Below are 25,811 nucleotides of genomic sequence, written 5' to 3' on the forward strand. Positions count from 1 at the left end.
GCGCCAGCCAGTCTCAACTCAGTAGGTAACTTAACTCATATTATTGTGGCTTTTAATGTATTAGTTTGCTACAGGGCCAGCCTGCCTTAGTTCACTAGGCTCCTAGGACCATGTCTGATGTACTGTAAGTTCACTTCTTTCTCCGTCTTATATCATAATATATTAGTTTACAGTCCGTTGTAGCCACCAGTCAGTCAGCTTTCCTCCAGTTCGGTATTACCACGATGTGTGCTGATGTAACGTGGTACGGTACCAGACCAGCTGTAAATGTCTGGAGATTAGATGTGACTGCTCATAGGTTAATGAATTAGTCGACTCTTTGCAGCAGAGACGGCTTCGGTATGACCCAATGCTATGATCGTGTCCGACAGTTTAGCTGATGACGAACCGTTAGTTCGCCCTCTAGTGGACCTACTGTACAGCTCTAGCTAGGTACAAGTTGCCCTCTGAGGCACAGATCTAGGGTCAATTTACCCTCCTCAAATCGTAACCTAATCCTTTGAAGGAGGATCACAAAAGAGAACTCTGAACCAGATCGTGTGTACCCCCAGAACTCTGAACCAGATCGTGTGTACCCCCAGAACTCTGAACCAGATCGTGTCCCTCCCCCCCAGAACTCTGTACCAGATCGTGTCCCCTCCCCCCAGAACTCTGAATCAGATCGGGTCCCTCCCCCCCCAGAACTCTGAACCAGATCGTGTCCCTCCCCCCCAGAACTCTGAACCAGATCGTGCCCCCTCCCCCCTCCCCCAGAACTCTGAATCAGATCGTGTCCCCCGCAGAACTCTGAATCAGATCGTGTCCCTCCCCCCCAGATCTCTGAATCAGATCGTGCCCCCCCCCCCCCCAGAACTCTGAATCAGATCGTGCCCCCCCCAGAACTCTGAATCAGATCGTGCCCCCCCCAGAACTCTGAATCAGATCGTGCCCCCCCCCCCAGAACTCTGAAGTAGTGAAATAACTTTTAACAGCTCCTGTTTCCTGCCTTCCAGGTTCTGAGTCAGTGGAGCTGAAAGTGATCTATGGGGTGCAGAGCAGCTCAACCTTCCTAGAGTGTATGCCCAGATCCCAACAGGCTACAGTCAAGTGGACAGTTCAGCCGTCACACACTCGCACTAGCAGAGAGGTGAGGGAACATTGATCTTCTCATTCATAATTGAACCATTGACTAATATTCATCTAATAATGAACTTTTTCTTGTCTTGCTCTGCTGTCCTCGTTCAGCTGCTCCAGAGCGAGGATCGTATAGTCCACATGAAGCAGGGTCTCCTGGTGCAGCGGCTGGAGCCAGGGGACGCTGGCCTCTACAGCTGTACCACCCTGGAGCACTCCTTCTCCCAGGTTCAGGCCCGCTACGACCTCCAGGTTATACCCCAGCAGAGCATGACAGCATCCCAGGCCAGGGCATCTGATCCTGGGGCCGGAGGGGCAGGGCTGAGGGGGAGCCCTGGAGGTCCTGGGAGCCACACCCAGAGACACACCAAGCTCCTCAGGAACTATAAGGACCTGCACATGGTGGGCATGGCTAGCATGAGCGCAACCGAGTACTGTGAGCAGCTGTGGTACAGAGAGAAGAAGAAGCTACGCCAGTTGAAATGGAAACAGACCCAGGTGGACAACGGCAAGGCCAGGGTGCGACGGCACGACTCCACCCCACTACAATGACCAGCTGGGGATGGGGATGGGGCTGGGGCTGGGGCTGGGGCTGGGGATGGGGATGGGGGTGGGGATGGGGGTGGGGATGGGGCTGGGGCTGGGGCTGGGGCTGGGGGTGGGGATGGGGTTGGGGATGGGGATGGGGATGGGGATGGACAGAGATGTGGGCTGTGTCACAGTTCTCCGCGGTTTCTCCTGATATGTGCGCTTTCAAGCATGGATATAACAATGGTATAAAAACTCCATCCAGCCAATGCTTACACCGAGCCTATGCCTTGAAATCCGTGACAGGTAGTGTGCAAGTGCACACTTCATGTACAAGGGTGGAGAAAGTAGCCTTGGAGATAAAGAGGATGAATGAACACACAGTAATACAGCCTTTATTTGAATAGACAAAACATTAAGAACACCTTCCTAATATTGAGTTGTACCCCCCCCCCCCCCCCCCCCACCCTCTTTTCCCTCGGAACAGACTCAATTTGTCGGGGACATGGACTCTACAAGGTGTCGAAAGCATTCCACAGGGATGCTGGCCCGTGTTGACTCTAATGCTTCCCACAGTGTGTGAGGTGGACCATTTTTGAAACACGTGGGAAACTGTTGAGCGTGGAAAAAAACCCAGCAGCGATGCAGTTCTTGACGTACTCAAACCTGTGCGCCCGGCACCTACTACCACACCCCGTTCAAAGGCACTTAAATCTTTTGTCTTCCCCCTTCACCCTCTGAATTGCACACATACAGAACTGATCAAACGGTTTAGAACACCGACTCATTCAAGGGTTTTTCTTTATTTTTACTATTTTCTACATTGTACAATAATAGTGAAGACATCAAAACTATGAAATAACACAAACACATACACATACATGTATTAACCCAAAACAAAAATGTGTTAAATCAAAATATATTTCATATTTGAAATTCTTCAAATAGCCACCGTTTGGATTTAACAGATGACATCAATAAGAGATCATAACTTCCACCTGGATTCACCTGGTCAGTCTATTTAATGCAAAGAGCAGGTGTTCCTAATGTTTTGTACACTCTGTGTCTTAGCTTAATATTGTTATTATCAGTTAACCTTTGTCCCACAGAATAATGTGTATGATATGATATTTTAGATTTACATTACTCCTCAATCATCCCCTTGTATTCTGTGTAGACAGGATTTCGACCTGAAACGTTTGTTATTGCGCTCTGGACTGGTGAGTTTGTTACCAAATAAAGACAGGACAGACCGTTCTCTGCCACATGTGTTGAGGGGGGCGGGGTGGGGGGAGGGGGGGGGGGGGGTGTATTTGCTCCATCATCACAACCACAGGTGTTCTGGAACTTCAGAGCTGTGAGGGGAAATGAGTTGGGCCACTCTGTTGCGCAACCAAGGATGTTCCCTCCATCTCCTTCCTTCCTTCCTTCCTTCCTGGCAGAGTAGAGGAGAAACATTTCATTTCCTGGTCCCGTGGACAACAACATTGAGAAGCCTCCTTTACATTTGAAGAGTTTATTTTAGATACATTCAAAAAATAGTTTATTTCAGATGTATATAACAATTGTTTTTTTGTTGCAAAACACAATATATATACAGTGTTTAGCTGGAATGGAATGTTCCTATCCTGTATATTTAACATATAAATTCCAAAAGAGTTTATTTACAAAACACTATATTCCATCAATTTTTCCATGTGTTTTTTTTATTCCATCAGAAATAAATGCCTATGGGGTACCTTTGTGTAAAGTATTACTACTTACAGTATTACTACAATACTGTAATACTTACAGTATTACTGTCCTCGTAGATTTTCAATGTGTATAACAATTGGCTTAGTTGCAAAGAGCATATCTAGTGTTTACATATCTATATCTAGTGTTTACATATCTATATCTAGTGTTTACATATCTATATCCAGTGTTTAGCTGGAATGTTCCTATCCTGTATATTTCACGTATATTTATTCAACACGTGAATTTAGCCTCATTCTATAGTGTTTGGTTAGAGTTAGGCCTCATCCCAAATGACACTCTGTTCTCTATATAGTGTACAAATTGTGACCAGAACCCAGATCTCATATCATTGTATTAAATCCTGTTATATATATATATATATATATATATATATATATATATATATATATATAATATATATATATATTTACACATGTATATTTGTTTTATGTTGGATGTATCATTTGTATAGCTCTTTATTAAAAATAAAAAATAAAGTAATTATTTGTCACATTTGGCTGTGTAAAACCTTGCAGTGCCACTTTTTTTTCTCTGAGAGTGAGGCAACCAAAATGTGATGGTTTGTCTCTCTGAACCCATTTAGTGATAGTTTAAAAAAATTATATACAGACCTGAAGGAAACATACAAACATTGATCTAATTCCAAAAAGATGTTTGGCTTTGAAGCTGAAGCGATACTGATTCCTAGATTGAATTGTATAGGTCATTTCAGATTGAGTCGACATATGTACCGTTTACTGTGAATGCATTCTCCATGCCTTTACATTTCAATTACGCTAAAGCTGAACTTCCGCAGTGCACATTGAATAGAGCCCTCAGGATAACATTTCTAGATGGCATGGTATCCTGGATCAATTAGGCCGCTGGTTGAATAGTCAGTCTGTCAGACAGACCTCAGACAGAGCTTTGGATAGTGTGCTTATTTTTGACTGGGAAACTCAAAGGTTCTCAGCATCTGGAGAGAATGAACACACACACACACACACACACACGCACACACACACACACACACGCACACACACACACACACACACAGTCCATCAATGACTCCAAAACAATTGACTGAGCTTGAGGAATTTTGACCCCCCCCACCAAAAAAAAAGACTCAGATGAATCCTGGTGAAATCTTTGATCCCTTATTGATGTCACTTGTTAAATTCACTTCAGTCAGTGTCAATTAAGGGGAGGAGACAAGTTACAGTTTTTTTCGATTGCTAAACGACAGTGGGCACAACTGGAGTCACATGTGCAAAACTCTAACTACAGTCTGCACTACCAACAGTCACCTGAGCTAAACAGTTCACATCACATGCAAAACTCATTCCAAGCAACACAACTCTTAACACATGGCTCAAAACACGCTCAGTGCAGCCAAACACTATGCACAACCCTCACTGAGATAACACACACTGTCACTCAGAACACACTGAGAGTAAAAACACTAGCATCAAACACCAATACAGAAAATACAAACTTTTCATCTTTACAGTTTGAACAATTTCAGTGACCTCATACAAAGTAATATTTTCTTCAAAGAAAAGAGTGACATTCTTTCACATGATTTATTAAACTTTTTAGAACATAACAATTATTTAAGGTAAATGAAAATTAGCAGTTTGCTTCAATAGTCTGTAGTAATTTACGAAATTACAGTAATGAGAAAAAAAAGGTAGAAACTAAAAGTACATACTGTAATTCAAATAAATAATTGGGGGGCTAATCCTGCCTCTCTCTAGCATCAGGCCACAGGTTTTCTTCAACATCACATCTAATGTTTTCTCTTGCCATGCACCTGGGGAAGAACCTTCTGGAGCGCCTTATCCATCCCTGGCAGTCCTCTGGACTCGTGTCCTCAGAATGCATGGCTTCCAAAAGAGACATTTGGTCATGTGGGTGGTGACCAAACACTTTCCACCTCCAGGCAGAGAAAAACTCCTCTATTGGGTTGAGGAAGGGTGAACATGCAGGCAGGTACAAAACCATAAATCTGTGATGTGCTGCAAACCAATCTGTGACAGCTGCAGAGTGGTGAAAAGAAACGTTATCGCAAACTATGACAAAAACTTGAGGGTTTCTTACTGGCTCCCCCTGTTCTGCTGGCACTTGCTGAGCATAGAGCTGTTCTAGGAAAGCTATAAGCCTTTCTGTGTTGTATGGGCCAATGAGTGGTGTGTTGAGAAGCAAACCATCATTGGCCATTGCAGCACACATGGTGATATTTCCCCCCCTTTGGCCTGGAACCTCCACAGTGGCCCTTTGACCTATAACATTCCTTCCTCTGTGCCGTGTTTTGGCAAGGTTAAATCCAGCTTCATCGATAAATACAAATGTGGTCTTTCCAGTGCTTCCACCTCCATTACTCTCTGAAAAACAGTAAGTGCACAGTTTTACTGTAGAAATACTAGTGTTTTTTTTACTGTAAATATTTTGTATAGCTGTGTACGTAACCTCAGACGTCTTACCTGGACATATTGGTATCTTTGCTCTTTTACCCGTTCACTGTTTCTCTCGAACGGTACAGTGTATAACTGTTTCATTGTAACTTGGTGTTTCTTTAGGACTCGAGCAATAGTTGTTGTGCTGACAGGATTAACATTTTCAAATGTATCATTATCAGCCAGCACTCTATCTCCCGCAGTTTTATTGCATTGTTGACAACAACCATGTAAACAATAGCATTTTCCTGCGCATCTGAAAATATTTTTCCTCTTCCCCCTGTTGGGGGCAGCCTTTGGGTCCTGTTGTAAAAATATATTTTACAGTCAAACTTACTGTAATATATATCTGTGTAAATATTCTATAATTGCAATACAAAATAGATTCCTGTAATGTTTTAATTTACTGTAAGGATGTAACTCTCACCTGTTTGCATGATGGAAAATTCGCATTACAGATGCCACTGTGGATCTTTGCAGATTGGGTTGAACCCTCAACCCTGCCTCTCTCAATGAGAGACCATGGTTCACGACATGGTCTATAAGTGTAGCCCTTATTTCATCTGAAATAACAGCTCTTTGTCTTGTTTGTCTTCCTCCACGCATCCGCCCTCTCCCTGCCACCCTTCTCCCTCCACGAACCCATCTTCCTTGTTCCATTTCCAAAATGAGTCTTTCTGAGCTCTACCTATATATACTGTAATATGTGTGTGTTCACTAACAAGTCTAAAACAAGACACCTGCTTAGCCTTTCAGCTGAAATTGCAATCAGCAGTGTTTGAAAGGCACAAGGCTGAAATCTATTCCGTTTTGAATGTGTGGTTCACAGGTTTGACAGCAGTGTGTTAGCATTTGAACAAAGTGCTGTAAATCCACAGTGTTGTGCAGGTTGTGGTTAAAGTCATGGGATAAGTGTGTAGAGATTTGAAAACTGTGTTCAAGCAATGAAAAACGAACTAGAGTTTGGTCCACATGAACTGCTGCTGTGCAGACTGTAGTTAGAGTTTTGCACTTGTGACTCCAGTTGTGTCCACTGTCGTTTAGCAATCGAAAAAAAATGTAAATAAGGATTTTTAGGCCTTGAGACAATTGAAGGGGTGGGGTGCAACTCAATATTAGGAATGTGTTCTTAATGTTTTGTACACTGTGTATTTTGCCCTAAGAGTTGTGCAAAGTTGGTAGAATCTTATTCACAATGATTCACAGCTGTAATGGCTGCCAAAGGCGCTTCCACCAGATAGGGTGTGAAGACGTGCGATTAAGAAATCTTTGTTTTGTATTTAATTATTATTTTTTTTTTAGAAAATTGTCTATAATTTGATAAGCCCTGGTAATCAGCACAGATCTCATAATTCAACAGTAGTGTGACAGACCAGGTATCAAACCCTAGTGCAAACGACTGAACATTGAAAAAATACAGATTTCCAACGTCTTGTGGTCACTGAATGGACATGGTTTTTTGTACACTACACAACTGACTTGTTGTTTATCGTATAGTTATCACCATCTAGTGTTGGTTTTTTGTACACTACACAACTGACTTGTTGTTTATCGTATAGTTATCACCATCTAGTGTTGGTTTTTTGTACACTACACAACTGACTTGTTGTTTATCGTATAGTTATCACCATCTAGTGTTGGTTTTTTGTACACTACACAACTGACTTGTTGTTTATCGTATAGTTATCACCATCTAGTGTTGGTTTTTTGTACACTACACAACTGACTTGTTGTTCATCGTATAGTTATCACCATCTAGTGTTGGTTTTTTGTACACTACACAACTGACTTGTTGTTTATCGTATAGTTATCACCATCTAGTGTTGTTTTTTTGTACACTACACAACTGACTTGTTGTTTATCGTATAGTTATCACCATCTAGTGTTGGTTTTTTGTACACTACACAACTGACTTGTTGTTTATCGTATAGTTATCACCATCTAGTGTTGGTTTTTTGTACACTACACAACTGACTTGTTGTTTATCGTATAGTTATCACCATCTAGTGTTGGTTTTTTGTACACTACACAACTGACTTGTTGTTTATCGTATAGTTATCACCATCTAGTGTTGGTTTTTTGTACACTACACAACTGACTTGTTGTTTATCGTATAGTTATCACCATCTAGTGTTGTTTTTTTGTACACTACACAACTGACTTGTTGTTTATCGTATAGTTATCACCATCTAGTGTTGGTTTTTTGTACACTACACAACTGACTTGTTGACGTGTCATTTGTTTTTCATTATGTAGTAACAGTCATCGTTTAATAAGCAAGGTTGCAGTTTATTTATCCTATTTATGTGTACGTTATCTTTATATATGAGTCAAAGGAGTATATTATAAAGCTGCACGGGACCTTTTTCAGTGAGACACCCTTCCAGTAGCTACTAGTAATGTTGCTTCTCTACACATCACGAAGGGGAATGGTTTGGTGATTCATTAGCATAAAATGTAGTATCATAATTTCATGTCATAACGCCTTTCTTAATGGAGGTAAGACTGCTATGTTAAAAAGGAACGATTGATTTCAGAATTTGGACACATTACCTCAGTCTTCGTGAGATAGGTCTACACATTGTTGAACAAACTAAATAATTGCAAGTATGACTATAATTTAAAAGCCACCCTTTCACATACAAACAATTGATTAGCTAAGTAAACAAACTCGATAATATATTCCTGAATGAACATCCCGCAAAACTGACACTGTTCATGTCATGATGACTAACCATTTAGACAAAAAAAATATATATTATTTTTTAATCACACGATTGTAGTGATTGTTTTTAAATGTTTTATAATAAAATAAAAATCTATAAATATCTTCCTGATTATAAAAAAAGTATAAATACAAAGTTAGAACGATAATAAGGAGATAGAATGGAGCGGAATAAAACGTCGATGACGTCATCAAAAGTCGCCATGTGTCTGTGACGTTTCCAGCGTGCCGCCGTGAGTGAAGTTTGCGAAATAAACATGTGAAACTTTCGCTTATATTAATAGATCGTTCCACCCCCCCTTCATACCAACCACCCTATTCGTCAAATTCACAACAATACGTTTGAGCTACAGTTGTCTTCTGCAACTTCAGAAAAAGGTAGGCAATCCAGGTGTTTAAAAGCAGTGCACTTGAGTGATCCTGTCGTGACACGACTCCCTTGTTTTTCGGTATGAGCGACTCGTGCGTGCTCGGTAACGTTTGCTGGCTTGTGTTGGGAACACATTGTTAAACAATCCAGTGATCTGATAGTGTACTAACTGCCTAGCTATATACGCCGCACCTAGTATGAGTTAGGAAGAAATCAAAAGCAGCTTAGCTTGCTACGCTAATTTACCTGACAGTTGGCTGGGAACGTTATTTACGCCAAGTTGTTTCCACACAAACACAATGCTAGCGTTAGTTAGCCACCTGTTGGATGACTTTTTGCTAGCTAGAGCTACCACATTGACACACTTATCTTGTTTCTCTCCCAACGAACTACTCGTTAGTTAGACATCTAACTACTTAATAACTAACTAGTTACGCAGTACTCCTGCTCCCCGTCTACTGACTAGTTAGGTTACGTCACGTCGTTTGTCCAAGTAACTAATTATCCAGCTTAAACGTGACTAGTAAGCTAGATCAAACTGCGTTGATCAGTTCAGACATCGAGTAGCTAACGAGTGACTTTAGCTGCTGTTTTCACTCTTAACGTTAATCTAGACATTTGCAGAGAGTGAAATGTCAGGATGACATTCAAGATCTAATATCAGAGTCTGGGTAAACAGGGTTGTAAACACACGTCGAGTTGTCGTCTCTCATGTACCATCTCAGAACTTAATCATCCTTTATTGTACATCTTCTCTTTCTCTCTTTCTCACTGTGCCCTCCTTCTCTCAGGTAAAAAAAAAAACATGGCCTCTCCTGCTGTGCTGGTGGACGCCAAGGCAGAGCTGACCTCTCTGCTGGAACAATGGGAGACGGAGCAGCAAGGAACCACTGACGACCTGGTCTCCATCCTCACCAAGTCAGTAACGCCAACTAGCTAATAATGGAAAAGACTAGTGGGAGACTTCAGTGGATTTACTGGCAATGTTTTTTTTTTTGTATAGGCCTGTTGCTGTTGTGCTGTTTTAGGTCCATCCGTTGCTGCTGCGTAGACATTACAAAAGTCATCTTCTATTCTTCATATGACAGACAGCCGATAATTCATGTTTTCTTTGCGTGTGTTAGAATCTCCGAGCTGGTAGAGCGCGAGACAGAGGAGTATCATAAAGCTGATCCTGACCCGTTTGATGACCGACATCCAGGACGAGCAGACCCAGAATGCATGTTGGGACATTTACTCAAAATCCTCTTCAAGAATGACGACTTCACAAACGCGGTAAGAATCGAGGCTACTGTCAATACAAATTGAACTACACTTCTTCTATTACGTTAATTAGACTGCTGAGGCCTGTGACTGTGTTAACCCTGTGTCTGACCTCTCCCTCTAGTTGCTGAATAGCTATGTGATGACCAGTAGAGAGCTGTGTTAACCCTGTGTCTGACCTCTCCCTCTAGTTGCTGAATAGCTATGTGATGACCAGTAGAGAGCTGTGTTAACCCTGTGTCTGACCTCTCCCTCTAGTTGCTGAATAGCTATGTGATGACCAGTAGAGAGCTGTGTTAACCCTGTGTCTGACCTCTCCCTCTAGTTGCTGAATAGCTATGTGATGACCAGTAGAGAGCTGTGTTAACCCTGTGTCTGACCTCTCCCTCTAGTTGCTGAATAGCTATGTGATGACCAGTAGAGAGCTGTGTTAACCCTGTGTCTGACCTCTCCCTCTAGTTGCTGAATAGCTATGTGATGACCAGTAGAGAGCTGTGTTAACCCTGTGTCTGACCTCTCCCTCTAGTTGCTGAATTGCTATGTGATGACCAGTAGAGAGCTGTGTTAACCCTGTGTCTGACCTCTCCCTCTAGTTGCTGAATTGCTATGTGATGACCAGTAGAGAGCTGTGTTAACCCTGTGTCTGACCTCTCCCTCTAGTTGCTGAATTGCTATGTGATGACCAGTAGAGAGCTGTGTTAACCCTGTGTCTGACCTCTCCCTCTAGTTGCTGAATTGCTATGTGATGACCAGTAGAGAGCTGTGTTAACCCTGTGTCTGACCTCTCCCTCTAGTTGCTGAATAGCTATGTGATGACCAGTAGAGAGCTGTGTTAACCCTGTGTCTGACCTCTCCCTCTAGTTGCTGAATTGCTATGTGATGACCAGTAGAGAGCTGTGTTAACCCTGTGTCTGACCTCTCCCTCTAGTTGCTGAATTGCTATGTGATGACCAGTAGAGAGCTGTGTTAACCCTGTGTCTGACCTCTCCCTCTAGTTGCTGAATTGCTATGTGATGACCAGTAGAGAGCTGTGTTAACCCTGTCTCTGACCTCTCCCTCTAGTTGCTGAATAGCTATGTGATGACCAGTAGAGAGCTGTGTTAACCCTGTCTCTGACCTCTCCCTCTAGTTGCTGAATAGCTATGTGATGACCAGTAGAGAGCTGTCCATGAACACTGCAGCGTGTCGTCTGCTACAGAACATAATGCCAGGTCTGGAGACAGCTGTGGTGTTCCAGGAGAAGGTACTGTACTGTCATTCAGACAGCTGTGGTGTTACAGGAGAAGGTACTAGAGGTCAACCGATTAATCTGAATGGCCGATTTTAATTAGGGCCGATTTCAAGTTTTCATAACAATCGGAAATCGTTTTTTTGGGGCAACCGATTTGTCAGCTCGGGGGATCCAATCTTGCAACCTTACAGTTAACTAGTCCAACGCAATAACCACCTGCCTCTCATTGCACTCCACAAGGAGACTGCCTTTTACGCGAATGCAGTAAGCCAAGGTAAGTTGCTAGCTAGGATTAAACTTATCTTATAAAAAAACAATCAATCATAATCACTAGTTAACTACACATGGTTGATGATATTACTAGATATTATCTAGCGTGTCCTGCGTTGCATATAATGTGACTGAGTGGTGGTAGGCAGCAGCAGGCGCGTAAACAGTCATTCAAACAGCACTTTCGTGCGTTTTGCCAGCAGCTCTTCGTTGTGCGTCAAGCATTGCCCTGTTTATGACTTCAAGCCTATCAACTCCCGAGATGAGGCTGGTGTAACCGGCTAGCTAGTTAGCGTGCTCTAATAGCGTTTCAAACGTCACTCGCTCTGAGCCTTCTAGTAGTTGTTCCCCTTGCTCTGCATGGGTTACGCTGCTTCTATGGTGGCTGTTGTCGTTGTGTTGCTGGTTCGAGCCCAGGGAGGAGCGAGGAGAGGGACGGAAGCTATACTGTTACACTGCCAATACTAAAGTGCCTATAAGAACATCTAATAGTCAAAGGTTAATGAAATACAAATGGTATAGAGGGAAATAGTCCTATACTTCCTATAATAACTACAACCTAAAACTTCTTACCTGGGAATATTGAAGACTCATGTTAAAAGGAACCACCAGCTTTCATATGTTCTCATGTTCTGAGCAAGGAACTGAAACGTTAGCTTTCTTAGATGGCACATATTGCAATTTTACTTTCTTCTCCAACACTTTGTTTTTGCATTATTTAAACCAAATTGAACATGTTTCATTATTTATTTGAGGCTAAATTGATTTTATTGATTTATTATATTAAGTTAAAATAAGTGTTCATTCAGTATTGTTGTAATTATCATTACAAATAAATGTAAAAATCGGTATCGGCGTTGAAAAATCATAATCGGTCGACCTCTAGAAGGTACTGTACTGTCATTCAGACATCTGTGGTGTTACGTGTTACAGGAGGAGGTACTGTACTGTCATTCAGACAGCTGTGGTGTTACAGGAGGAGGTACTGTTATTGTCAATCTCCTAGCATCCTTGACTAGCTCCATTGCCCCCCCCCCCCCCCCCGGTCATAATATTATTTGGGGGGGGGCTAATCTAGAAGGAACGCTGCTGTCATTTGTGTCTAAACATCATAGTTAGAAATCTAATTGAATCCATTATGGAAACAAGTCGTTTTTCCTACACGCACACAGTCCCCTTGTGAATGTTGTATAAAGCCCTGTTTTGAAATGCTGTGGATGTGCTCTCTAGACTAACTGTCTGTGTGTGTGTTGAAACAGGAGGGCCTGGTTGAGAAGCTGTTTAAATGGGCCCAGGAGGCAGAGCAGCCTCTGTGTATCTATGCTACAGGGCTACTGGCCAGAGCGATGGAGAACCAGGAGATAGCTACCAACTACAGGGATGACAACTCTAAACTGGTTAGTGTACACAGGCACACGTTGTTGATGTTGTTGTTGATGTTTGAGATGTTGTTGATGTTTGAGATGTTGTTGATGTTTGAGATGTTGTTGATGTTTGAGATGTTGTTGATGTTTGAGATGTTGTTGATGTTTGAGATGTTGTTGATGTTTGAGATGTTTTTGTTGATGTTTGAGATGTTGTTGTTGTTGTTGATGTGTTTGTTGTTGATGTTTTTGTTGATGTTTTTGTTGTTGATGTTGTTGATGTTTGAGATGTTGTTGATGTTTGAGATGCTGTTCATAGACGATGCTTCAATGTAATCCTTGGTGTCTCAGGTGCCACTAATGCTGATGCGGCTACGTGAGCTGCAGGATAAAGACTCAAAGAGTCGTCAGGCTTTAAAACACCCCAGTCCAAAGAAGGCTTCTCAGTCCCTCCAGTCTGTAGCAGAGGAACCTACAGACAGAGACGCCGATGAGGAAGAGGGCAGCACATCTCAGAATACAGCAACAGATAACATGGAGGAAGATGAGGAGGAGGAGGAAGAGGAGAAGAAGAAAAAAGAGAGAGGAAGAGAGACAACATGTAGTAGTAGTAGTAGTAGTTGTAGCAGGCCTGCGTGGTCCAGGCCCAAGCCGTCGTTCCACTTGGGTAAGGCCCAGAAGACCAGCAGCTGTGTATCGGTGAAGCCCATTCCAGACCCCCTGTACCAGCCAGGCCCAGGCCCAGAGACCAGCCTGGGAGAGCCTGAAACCAGGGGGCAGGAGTCTGGAGGAGGACTGGGGAGGAAGAGAACAGCCAGGGAGAATGGAAGGAAAGTTAAACAGGTGAGATCCACCAGGCTGTTTTCTGAAATAACATACTTTTCCACGTAGTGCAATATTTCTGACCAGTGCTTTTTCAGACTCGCACCCTGTTGTTGTACCGGGTCTTGTACCGGGTCTTGTACTGGGTCTTGTACCGGGTCTTGTGTATTGTCTTCATATACAGCTGCAAATCAAATCAAATGGCTGCTTTTTTTGAGGGATAATTAACCTCTCGTCTGAATCCACACAGAAACTCCACTTTACCACCCCTTCCATGGATCCAGAGAGAGGCTTGTCCTGCTGTACCGGTAGTGACCAGTCTAACAGTAGCTGGTCAGAGATCAGCTCCTGGGTGATTGGGGGTAACTACCGGCTGTACCCCCTCACCCCTGCTATAGAGCAACGCCTCATCCTCCAGTACCTCACACCCCTAGGAGATTACCAGGAGGTAAGGACTGGACCCCTTATCTCTCACTCACACAGATATTAAGGACCCCATCACCACTTAACATTGGTCCCACTTCCCATAATTTGATCCCTGATTTGCATGTATTGGCATTGTAGTACATGAGTAGGTACAGTGTTGGTCATACACAAAGTACTTTATAAATTATATACTTTTTTTTTTAGCCATTCTACATGTTAGTCACTTAACTAAGCTTTGAATAAATCTATTTTATGTGCTTTGAGGACTTTAACCAACTGTTATGTTCTCACTGCCCCCCCCCCCCCCTGCCCCTTCCCCTGGGCCCCCTGGAGCTGCTAGCTGTGTTCATGCAGATGGACACCAGAGAGCTTCTTATGCGCTACATTGACCTGAAACACACCAACGATGTCCAGCTCACCTTCGACTCACTCCTGGTAATCATCGTCACTGATCTCATTGTTTAGCATTAGTGCCTCTTTCCAGATCTTCACATGTTTATGGTTGTATTTCCTATGAATACATTGTTATTCCCTATTAGGTGAATTGGGTTTGATGGTGAATTAAACCATTTTTTAGCCAGCTAGTCATTACCTGTAGAGAATAAGGGTTGTTATTTTAGCCAGCTACTAGTCATTACCTGTAGAGAATAAGGGTTGTTATTTTAGCCAGCTACTAGTCATTACCTGTAGAGAATAAGGGTTGTTATTTTAGCCAGCTAGTCATTACCTGTAGAGTAGAGAATAAGGGTTGTTATTTAGCCAGCTACTAGTCATTACCTGTAGAGAATAAGGGTTGTTATTTTAGCCAGCTAGTCATTACCTGTAGAGAATAAGGGTTGTTATTTTAGCCAGCTACTAGTCATTACCTGTAGAGAATAAGGGTTGTTATTTTAGCCAGCTACTAGTCATTACCTGTAGAGAATACGGGTTGTTATTTTAGCCAGCTACTAGTCATTACCTGTAGAGAATAAAGGAAACGGACTGAAAGCTCAAGGCGACAGGCGGTGCAGAGAAACTCCCCTGGAAACAGAGAAGGGTTAGGAGACTCACAACATGAGTATCTCAATAACCTGACAGTAGCAGATCAGCTGTGTCTGTGTGTCTGTGATAAGACCATTTGAAGGCCTGAACGGCTGGGTTCTGCTCACATAGAGATAGTGTCTGAATGTTGTTGTAACGGATGTCGTTTGCTCTCTCTCTCTCTGCTCTCTCTCTCCCCAGTACCTCGCCTCCCTGCTCCTGCACAAGAAGTTTGCTGCTGACTTCATAGCTCACGGAGGAGTGCAGAAGCTGCTGGAAATCCCCAGACCCTCCATGGCTGCCACTGGGGTGTCACTGTGTCTCTACTACCTAGCTTATAACCAGGACGCCATGGAGAGGGTAGGAGTCATATACAGTGGCTTGCGAAAGTATCCACCCCCCCTTGGCATTTTTCCTGTTTTGTTGCCATTCTGGAATTAAAATAGTTTTTTTTGGGGGGGGGGGGGGGGTTGTATATCATTTGATTTACACAACATGCCTACCACTTTGAAGATGCAAAATGATTATAATATAATTACAATAGAGCCACCTTTTGCAGCAATTACAGCTGCAAGGGTCTTGGGGTATGTCTCTATAAGCTCGGCACATCTTTCTACTGGGATTTTTGCCCATTCTTCAAGGCAAAACTGCTCCAGCTCCTTCAAGTCGGATGGGTTCCGCTTGTGTACAGCGATCTTGTAAGTCATACCACAGATTCTCAATTGGATTGAGGTCTGGGCTTTGACTAGGCCATTCCAAGACATTTAAATGTTTCCCCTTAAAACACTTGTGTGTTGCTTTAGCAGCTTAGGGTCATTGTCCTGCTGGAAGGTCAAACTCCGTCCCAGTCTCACATCTCTAGGAGACTGAAACAGGTTTCCCTCTATATTTTCCCAGTAAAAAATCCATCATTCCTTCAATTCTGACCAGTTTCCCAGTTCCTGCCTATGGAAAAACATCCCCCGCAGCATGATGGTGCCACCAGCACGCTTCACTGTGGGGATGATGTTCACGGGGTGATGAGAGGTATTGGGTTTGCGCCAGACATAGTGTTTTCCTTGATGGCCAAAAAGCTACATTTTTGTCTTATCTGACCAGAATACCATCTTCCATATGTTTGGGGAGTCTCCCACATGCCTTTTGGTGAACACCAAACGTGTTTGCTTATTTTTTTCTTTAAGCAATGGCGTTTTTCTGTCCACTCTTCCGTAAAGCCCAGCTCTGTGGAGTGTACGGTTTAAACTGGTCCTATGGACAGATACTCCAATCTCCGCTGTGGAGCTTTACAGCTCCTTCAGGGTTATCTTCGGTCTCTTTGTTGCCTCTCTGATTAATGCCCTCCTTGCCTGGTCCGTGAGTTTTGGTGGGCGGCCTTCTCTTGGCAGGTTTGTTGTGGTGCCATATTCTTTCCATTTTTAATAATGGATTTAATGGTGCTCTGTGGGATGTTCAACGTTTCTGATATTTTTGTATAACCCAACCCTGATCTGTACTTCTCCTCAATTTTGTCCCTGACCTGTTTGGAGAGCTCCTTGGTCTTCATGGTGCCGCTTGCTTGGTGGTGCCCCTTGCTTAGTGGTGTTGCAGACTCTGGGGCCTTTCAGAACAGGTGTAAATATACTTAGATCATGTGACACTTAGATTACACACAGGTAGACTTTATTTATCTAACTCTGTGACTTCTGAAGGTAATTGGTTGCACCAGGTCTTATTTAGGGGCTTCATAGCAAAGGGGGTGAATACAAATGCACACACCACTTTTAAGTTTTATTTTTCATTTCACTTCACCATTTAGGACTATTTTGTGTATGTCTATTACATGAAATCCAAATAAAACTACATTTAAATTACAGGTTGTAATGAAACTAAATAGGAAAAACACCAAGGGGGATGAATGCTTTTGCAAGGCACTGTTTACTCACACACTTACCCCACACAGTAGCACATCCACATTCAACTACCAAAATGAAACCTCATTGGATGTCTTTGTTTGCTGTCATGTGACTTGAAACATATAACTGTGTAGGTGTGTCTCTTACTTGACTGTCTCTCCCTCCTACAGGCGTGTCTGTTACCTGTTACCTGACTGTCTCTTCCTCCTACAGGTGTGTCTGTTACCTGACTGTATCTTCCTCCTACAGGTGTGTCTCTTACCTGACTGTCTCTCCCTCCTACAGGCGTGTCTGTTACCTGACTGTCTCTTCCTCCTACAGGTGTGTCTGTTACCTGACTGTCTCTTCCTCCTACAGGTGTGTCTCTTACCTGACTGTCTCTCCCTCCTACAGGCGTGTCTGTTACCTGTTACCTGACTGTCTCTTCCTCCTACAGGTGTGTCTCTTACCTGACTGTCTCTCCCTCCTACAGGCGTGTCTGTTACCTGTTACCTGACTGTCTCTTCCTCCTACAGGTGTGTCTGTTACCTGACTGTCTCTTCCTCCTACAGGCGTGTCTGTTACCTGACTGTCTCTTCCTCCTACAGGCGTGTCTGTTACCTGACTGTCTCTTCCTCCTACAGGTGTGTCTGTTACCTGACTGTCTCTTCCTCCTACAGGTGTGTCTGTTACCTGACTGTCTCTTCCTCCTACAGGTGTGTCTGTTACCTGACTGCCTGTCCCTCCTACAGGTGTGTCTGTTACCTGGCTGTCTCTTCCTCCTACAGGTGTGTCTGTTACCTGACTGTCTCTTCCTCCTACAGGTGTGTCTGTTACCTGACTGTCTCTTCCTCCTACAGGTGTGTCTGTTACCTGACTGTCTGTCCCTCCTACAGGTGTGTCTGTTACCTGACTGTCTCTTCCTCCTACAGGTGTGTCTGTTACCTGACTGTCTGTCCCTCCTACAGGTGTGTCTGTTACCTGACTGTCTGTCCCTCCTACAGGTGTGTCTGTTACCTGACTGTGTGTTTGTTACCTGACTGTCTCTTCCTCCTACAGGCGTGTCTGTTACCTGTTACCTGACTGTCTCTCCCTCCTACAGGTGTCTGTTACCTGTTACCTGACTGTCTCTTCCCCCTACAGGTGTGTTTGTTACCTGACTGTCTCTTCCTCCTACAGGCGTGTCTGTTACCTGACTGTCTCTCCCTCCTACAGGCGTGTCTGTTACCTGTTACCTGACTGTCTCTTCCTCCTACAGGTGTGTCTGTTACCTGACTGTCTCTTCCTCCTACAGGCGTGTTTGTTACCTGACTGTCTCTTCCTCCTACAGGCGTGTCTGTTACCTGACTGTCTCTTCCTCCTACAGGCGTGTCTGTTACCTGACTGTCTCTTCCTCCTACAGGCGTGTTTGTTACCTGACTGTCTCTTCCTCCTACAGGCGTGTTTGTTACCTGACTGTCTCTCCCTCCTACAGGTGTGTCTGTTACCTGACTGTCTGTCCCTCCTACAGGTGTGTCTGTTACCTGACTGTGTGTTTGTTACCTGACTGTCTCTTCCTCCTACAGGCGTGTCTGTTACCTGTTACCTGACTGTCTCTCCCTCCTACAGGTGTGTCTGTTACCTGTTACCTGACTGTCTCTTCCCCCTACAGGTGTGTTTGTTACCTGACTGTCTCTTCCTCCTACAGGCGTGTCTGTTACCTGACTGTCTCTCCCTCCTACAGGCGTGTCTGTTACCTGTTACCTGACTGTCTCTTCCTCCTACAGGTGTGTCTGTTACCTGACTGTCTCTTCCTCCTACAGGCGTGTTTGTTACCTGACTGTCTCTTCCTCCTACAGGCGTGTCTGTTACCTGACTGTCTCTTCCTCCTACAGGCGTGTCTGTTACCTGACTGTCTCTTCCTCCTACAGGCGTGTTTGTTACCTGACTGTCTCTTCCTCCTACAGGCGTGTTTGTTACCTGACTGTCTCTCCCTCCTACAGGTGTGTCTGTTACCTGACTGTCTCTTCCTCCTACAGGTGTGTCTGTTACCTGACTGTCTCTTCCTCCTACAGGCGTGTCTGTTACCTGTTACCTGACTGTCTCTTCCTCCTACAGGTGTGTCTGTTACCTGACTGTCTCTTCCTCTTACAGGTGTGTCTGTTACCTGACTGTCTCTTCCTCCTACAGGCGTGTCTGTTACCTGACTGTCTCTTCCTCCTACAGGCGTGTCTGTTACCTGACTGTCTCTTCCTCCTACAGGTGTGTCTGTTACCTGACTGTCTCTTCCTCCTACAGGCGTGTTTGTTACCTGACTGTCTCTTCCTTCTACAGGTGTGTCTGTTACCTGACTGTCTCTTCCTCCTACAGGCGTGTCTGTTACCTGACTGTCTCTTCCTCCTACAGGCGTGTCTGTTACCTGTTGCCTGACTGTCTGTCCCTACTACAGGTGTGTCTGTTACCTGTCTGTCCCTTCGACAGGCGTGTCCGTTACCTGGCTGTCTCTTCCTCCTACAGGTGTGTTTGTTACCTGACTGTCTCTTCCTCCTACAGGTGTGTTTGTTACCTGACAGTCTCTTCCTCCTACAGGTGTGTCTGTTACCTGACTGTCTCTTCCTCCTACAGGTGTGTTTGTTACCTGACTGTCTCTTCCTCCTACAGGTGTGTCTGTTACCTGACTGTCTCTTCCTCCTACAGGCGTGTCTGTTACCTGTTACCTGACTGTCTCTTCCTCCTACAGGTGTGTCTGTTACCTGACTGTCTCACCCTCCTACAGGTGTGTCTGTTACCTGACTGTCTCTTCCTCCTACAGGCGTGTCTGTTACCTGTTGCCTGACTGTCTGTCCCTACTACAGGTGTGTCTGTTACCTGTCTGTCCCTTCTACAGGTGTGTCCGTTACCTGGCTGTCTCTTCCTCCTACAGGTGTGTCTGTTACCTGACTGTCTCTTCCTCCTACAGGTGTGTTTGTTACCTGACAGTCTCTTCCTCCTACAGGTGTGTCTGTTACCTGACTGTCTCTTCCTCCTACAGGTGTGTTTGTTACCTGACTGTCTCTTCCTCCTACAGGTGTGTCTGTTACCTGACTGTCTCTTCCTCCTACAGGCGTGTCTGTTACCTGTTACCTGACTGTCTCTTCCTCCTACAGGTGTGTCTGTTACCTGACTGTCTCACCCTCCTACAGGTGTGTCTGTTACCTGACTGTCTCTTCCTCCTACAGGCGTGTCTGTTACCTGACTGTCTCTTCCTCCTACAGGCGTGTCTGTTACCTGTTACCTGACTGTCTCTTCCTCCTACAGGTGTGTCTGTTACCTGACTGTCTCTTCCTCCTACAGGCGTGTCTGTTACCTGACTGTCTCTTCCTCCTACAGGCGTGTTTGTTACCTGACTGTCTCTTCCTCCTACAGGTGTGTTTGTTACCTGACTGTCTCTCCCTCCTACAGGTGTGTCTGTTACCTGACTGTCTCTTCCTCCTACAGGTGTGTCTGTTACCTGACTGTCTCTTCCTCCTACAGGCGTGTCTGTTACCTGTTACCTGACTGTCTCTTCCTCCTACAGGTGTGTCTGTTACCTGACTGTATCTTCCTCCTACAGGTGTGTCTGTTACCTGACTGTCTCTTCCTCCTACAGGCGTGTTTGTTACCTGACTGTCTCTTCCTCCTACAGGTGTGTCTCTTACCTGACTGTCTCTTCCTCCTACAGGCGTGTCTGTTACCTGTTACCTGACTGTCTCTTCCTCCTACAGGTGTGTCTGTTACCTGACTGTCTCTCCCTCCTACAGGCGTGTCTGTTACCTGTTACCTGACTGTCTCTTCCTCCTACAGGTGTGTCTGTTACCTGACTGTCTCTTCCTCCTACAGGTGTGTCTGTTACCTGACTGTCTCTTCCTCCTACAGGTGTGTATGCTGCCGGACAGTGTGCTGTCAGACATGGTCGGCTATGCCTTGTGGCTCCTGGAGTGTTCCCACGCGTCGGGCTGCTGCCACACCACCATATTCTTCTCCATCTCCTTCTCATTCAGAGCCATACTGCAGCTGTTTGACCACCAGGATGGCCTCAGGAGACTTGTTAACCTGGTGAGTAGGGGCGAGAGACAGGGGAGATTGGCTCTGAATGAGAGCATCTTACTGCAGTCATCAGGACAGTCAACCTGGTGAGTAGGGGTGAGAGACAGGGGAGATTGGCTCTGAATGAGAGAATCTTACTGCAGTCATCAGGACAGTCAACCTGGCGAGTAGGGTGAGAGACAGGGGAGATTGGCTCTGAATGAGAGAATCTTACTGCAGTCATCAGACAGTCAACCTGGCGAGTAGGGGGAGATTGGCTCTGAATGAGAGAATCTTACTGCAGTCATCAGGACAGTCAACCTGGCGAGTAGGGTGAGAGACAGGGGAGATTGGCTCTGAATGAGAGAATCTTACTGCAGTCATCAGACAGTCAACCTGGCGAGTAGGGGGAGATTGGCTCTGAATGAGAGAATCTTACTGCAGTCATCAGGACAGTCAACCTGGCCAGTAGAGGGAGAGACAGGGGAGATTGGCTCTGAATGAGAGAGTAGAGGTCCAGTAGTCCCCCTTGCAGTATTTCCACTGCCTAGCTTCTATGTTGTCCCTCGGCTACTGATTTCAGAAGACAGTTGTGATGCCAGAGGACCTTGAAATTGCTTTCCTTTTGTAGCGTCACAGCCCTGAAGGTGCGGTCGCTAAGTTTAATTTGTGAAGAAAACGTTCTCTCGTCAGGACTGTTTTTTTTTTGTTGTCCCCTCTGACCCATGACCCAGTGCTGTGTATCCCCTCACCTCTCTCTCTCTCTAGATCAGTACATTAGAGATCCTGAACCCAGAGGACCAGGGGGCCATGTTGAGTGACGACCAGGTGTTCTCCAGCCGTCAGACAGCCAAACACACCTGTATGTGCCTGAGAAGGTACTTCGAGGCCCACCTGGCTGTCAAGGTGGAGCAAGTCAAACAGTCCCTCCAGAGAACTGAAGGGGGCGCTCAAGTTCACCCTCAGCCTTACTACAAGGTAGATTCCCTATTTAAGTGATGTCCTGAGGTGAACACACTAACTAACATGCATTTAGATATGATCAAGATATGTTACTTAACTTTTGGATGATAAAGATGTATGTATTGATTTAGTTTAATGATTGATTATGGATAACGAAGACGGATTGATTGATTTCAGTGATTGATTGCTCGATTGTTTTTATAAATTTTAGATTTATTTAACCTTTTATTTAACAAATTCTAATTTACAACTACGACCTGGCCAAGATAAAGCAAAGCAGTGTCGACACAAATAACAACACAGAGTTACACATCGGATAAACAAACATACAATCAATAACACAATAGAAAAATAAAATTGGTTGATTTTGACTTATTGATGACTTGTTGTGTGTCTGTGTTCTCCCCCCCCCCCCCCCCCCCCCAGTCGTGTTCGTACAGTCATGAGCAGGTGGTGGACATGATGGACTTTCTAATAGACTGTGGACCCACTCAGCTTCACTGGGAACCTGTGGAAGTGTTTCACAAGCTCTCCTGTGTTCCCCTCGTGTTACAACTCATCTCTATAGCCTGTGACTGGAGGAGTTACTATGGCAGGTAGGTTACCTGTAGTCTCTCTAATTGACCTGATTTTACTGGAGGACTTACTATGGCAGGTAGGTTACCTGTAGTCTCTCTAATTGACCTGATTTTACTGGAGGACTTACTATGGCAGGTAGGTTACCTGTAGTCTCTCTAATTGACCTGATTTTACTGGAGGACTTACTATGGCAGGTAGGTTACCTGTAGTCTCTCTAATTGACCTGATTTTACTGGAGGACTTACTATGGCAGGTAGGTTACCTGTAGTCTCTCTAATTGACCTGATTTTACTGGAGGACTTACTATGGCAGGTAGGTTACCTGTAGTCTCTCTAATTGACCTGATTTTACTGGAGGAGTTACTATGGCAGGTAGGTTACCTGTAGTCTCTCTAATTGACCTGATTTTACTGGAGGAGTTACTATGGCAGGTAGGTTACCTGAAGTCTCTCTATAGCCTGTGACTGGAGGACTTACTATGGCAGGTAGGTTACCTGAAGTCTCTCTATAGCCTGTGACTGGAGGACTTACTATGGCAGGTAGGTTACCTGTAGTCTCTCTAATTGACCTGATTTTACTGGAGGACTAACTATGGCAGGTAGGTTACCTGTAGTCTCTCTAATTGACCTGATTTTACTGGAGGAGTTACTATGGCAGGTAGGTTACCTGTAGTCTCTCTAATTGACCTGATTTTACTGGAGGACTTACTATGGCAGGTAGGTTACCTGTAGTCTCTCTAATTGACCTGATTTTACTGGAGGAGTTACTATGGCAGGTAGGTTACCTGTAGTCTCTCTAATTGACCTGATTTTACTGGAGGAGTTACTATGGCAGGTAGGTTACCTGTAGTCTCTCTAATTGACCTGATTTTACTGGAGGAGTTACTATGGCAGGTAGGTTACCTGTAGTCTCTCTAATTGACCTGATTTTACTGGAGGAGTTACTATGGCAGGTAGGTTACCTGTAGTCTCTCTAATTGACCTGATTTTACTGGAGGAGTTACTATGGCAGGTAGGTTACCTGTAGTCTCTCTAATTGACCTGATTTTACTGGAGGAGTTACTATGGCAGGTAGGTTACCTGTAGTCTCTCTAATTGACCTGATTTTACTGGAGGAGTTACTATGGCAGGTAGGTTACCTGTAGTCTCTCTAATTGACCTGATTTTACTGGAGGAGTTACTATGGCAGGTAGGTTACCTGTAGTCTCTCTAATTGACCTGATTTTAACACCTGCACATTCTTCTGATGAAGACTTCACACATCTCTTTGTTCTTCAGCCAGTTTCTCGCTGTCGTTTTGTTGTCATGACAACATGTACACGTTGGATAATACCTATACACACATTGTGATTTTAAAAAGTGTTTTTTTTCCTCCAAGGTCTAGAAGGCAGTTACAGTTATATCTATAGTGAGCTAAGATAAAAGTCCTGCTCAGTCTCCTCCTCCCCTTGTCAGTAAGACTGCTGTACCCCCATAGAGATAATACTGTCTTACTTACTGTTCTGTCTACCAGGTCTGATACGGTGCGTTTCGCCCTGGACATCCTGGCTATGCTGACTGTAGTACCTAAAGTTCAGCTGCTGCTAGCTGAGACTGTGGACGTGCTGGATGAAGGAGGATCCACCGTCTGCACTGTCGGTATGTCTCTCTAGATTCTCTCTATCTATACTGCTAGGTCAGTCTCTCTAGATTCTCTATATCTATACTGCTAGGTCAGTCTCTCTAGATTCTCTATCTATACTACTATGTCAGTCTCTAGATTCTCTATATCTATACTGCTAGGTCAGTCTCTTTAGATTCTATATATCTATACTACTAGGTCAGTCTCTCTAGATTCTATATATCTATACTACTAGGTCAGTCTCTCTACATTCTCTATATACTACTCGGTCAGTCTCTCTAGATTCTCTCTATCTATACTACTAGGTCAGTCTCTCTACATTCTCTATATACTACTAGGTCAGTCTCTAGATTCTCTCTATCTATACTACCAGGTCAGTCTCTCTAGATTCTCTCTATCTATACTACCAGGTCAGTCTCTCCAGATTCTCTCTATCTATACTACCAGGTCAGTCTCTCTAGATTCTCTCTATACTACCAGGTCAGTCTCTAGATTCTCTCTATACTACCAGGTCAGTCTCTAGATTCTCTCTATCTATACTACTAGGTCAGTCTCTCTACATTCTCTATATACTACTCGGTCAGTCTCTCTAGATTCTCTCTATCTATACTACTAGGTCAGTCTCTCTACATTCTCTATATACTACTAGGTCAGTCTCTAGATTCTCTCTATCTATACTAGTAGGTCAGTCTCTCTAGATTCTCTCTATCTATACTACCAGGTCAGTCTCTCTAGATTCTCTCTATCTATACTAGTAGGTCAGTCTCTAGATTCTCTCTATCTATACTACCAGGTCAGTCTCTCTAGATTCTCTCTATCTATACTAGTAGGTCAGTCTCTAGATTCTCTCTATCTATACTACCAGGTCAGTCTCTAGATTCTCTCTATCTATACTACCAGGTCAGTTTCTCTAGATTCTCTCTATACTACCAGGTCAGTCTCTAGATTCTCTCTATCTATACTACCAGGTCAGTCTCTAGATTCTCTCTATCTATACTACCAGGTCAGTTTCTCTAGATTCTCTCTATACTACCAGGTCAGTCTCTAGATTCTCTCTATCTATACTACCAGGTCAGTCTCTCTAGATTCTCTCTATCTATACTACCAGGTCAGTCTCTCTATCTATACTAGTAGGTCAGTCTCTAGATTCTCTATCTATACTACCAGGTCAGTCTCTAGATTCTCTCTATCTATACTACCAGGTCAGTCTCTAGATTCTCTCTATCTATACTAGTAGGTCAGTCTCTCTAGATTCTCTCTATCTATACTACCAGGTCAGTCTCTCTATCTATACTAGTAGGTCAGTCTCTAGATTCTCTCTATCTATACTACCAGGTCAGTCTCTAGATTCTCTCTATCTATACTAGTAGGTCAGTCTCTCTAGATTCTCTCTATCTATACTACCAGGTCAGTCTCTCTAGATTCTCTCTA

The 25,811-nt window shown here is 44.1% G+C and overlaps 2 protein-coding genes across 2 annotated transcripts in view; both read left to right on the forward strand.

Annotated features, from left to right (window-relative positions):
* LOC110494825 (semaphorin-3D) overlaps positions 1-1,723 on the forward strand; it is a 150,483-nt gene extending 148,760 nt beyond the window's left edge. The window contains exons 17-18 of the mRNA XM_090206490.1: positions 993-1,126; positions 1,225-1,723. Coding sequence (XP_090062616.1) covers positions 993-1,126; positions 1,225-1,665 — 575 coding nt within the window. The 3' untranslated portion in view covers positions 1,666-1,723. The remainder of the gene's footprint in view (positions 1-992; positions 1,127-1,224) is intronic.
* Positions 1,724-8,743: 7,020 nt separating this feature from the next.
* LOC110493303 (DDB1- and CUL4-associated factor 1) overlaps positions 8,744-25,811 on the forward strand; it is a 43,375-nt gene continuing 26,307 nt past the window's right edge. Inside the window, exons 1-13 of the mRNA XM_090206491.1 lie at positions 8,744-8,937; positions 9,721-9,847; positions 10,054-10,204; positions 11,322-11,435; positions 12,953-13,090; positions 13,409-13,900; positions 14,130-14,327; positions 14,639-14,740; positions 15,527-15,685; positions 21,070-21,249; positions 21,988-22,197; positions 22,609-22,778; positions 24,273-24,397. Of these exons, the coding sequence (XP_090062617.1) occupies positions 9,735-9,847; positions 10,054-10,204; positions 11,322-11,435; positions 12,953-13,090; positions 13,409-13,900; positions 14,130-14,327; positions 14,639-14,740; positions 15,527-15,685; positions 21,070-21,249; positions 21,988-22,197; positions 22,609-22,778; positions 24,273-24,397 (2,152 nt within the window). The 5' untranslated portion in view covers positions 8,744-8,937; positions 9,721-9,734. The remainder of the gene's footprint in view (positions 8,938-9,720; positions 9,848-10,053; positions 10,205-11,321; positions 11,436-12,952; positions 13,091-13,408; positions 13,901-14,129; positions 14,328-14,638; positions 14,741-15,526; positions 15,686-21,069; positions 21,250-21,987; positions 22,198-22,608; positions 22,779-24,272; positions 24,398-25,811) is intronic.

The sequence above is a fragment of the Oncorhynchus mykiss genome, chromosome 17 (assembly GCF_057628025.1).
Source record: "Oncorhynchus mykiss isolate SJ-2025 chromosome 17, ASM5762802v1, whole genome shotgun sequence".
Lineage (NCBI taxonomy): Eukaryota > Metazoa > Chordata > Actinopteri > Salmoniformes > Salmonidae > Oncorhynchus > Oncorhynchus mykiss.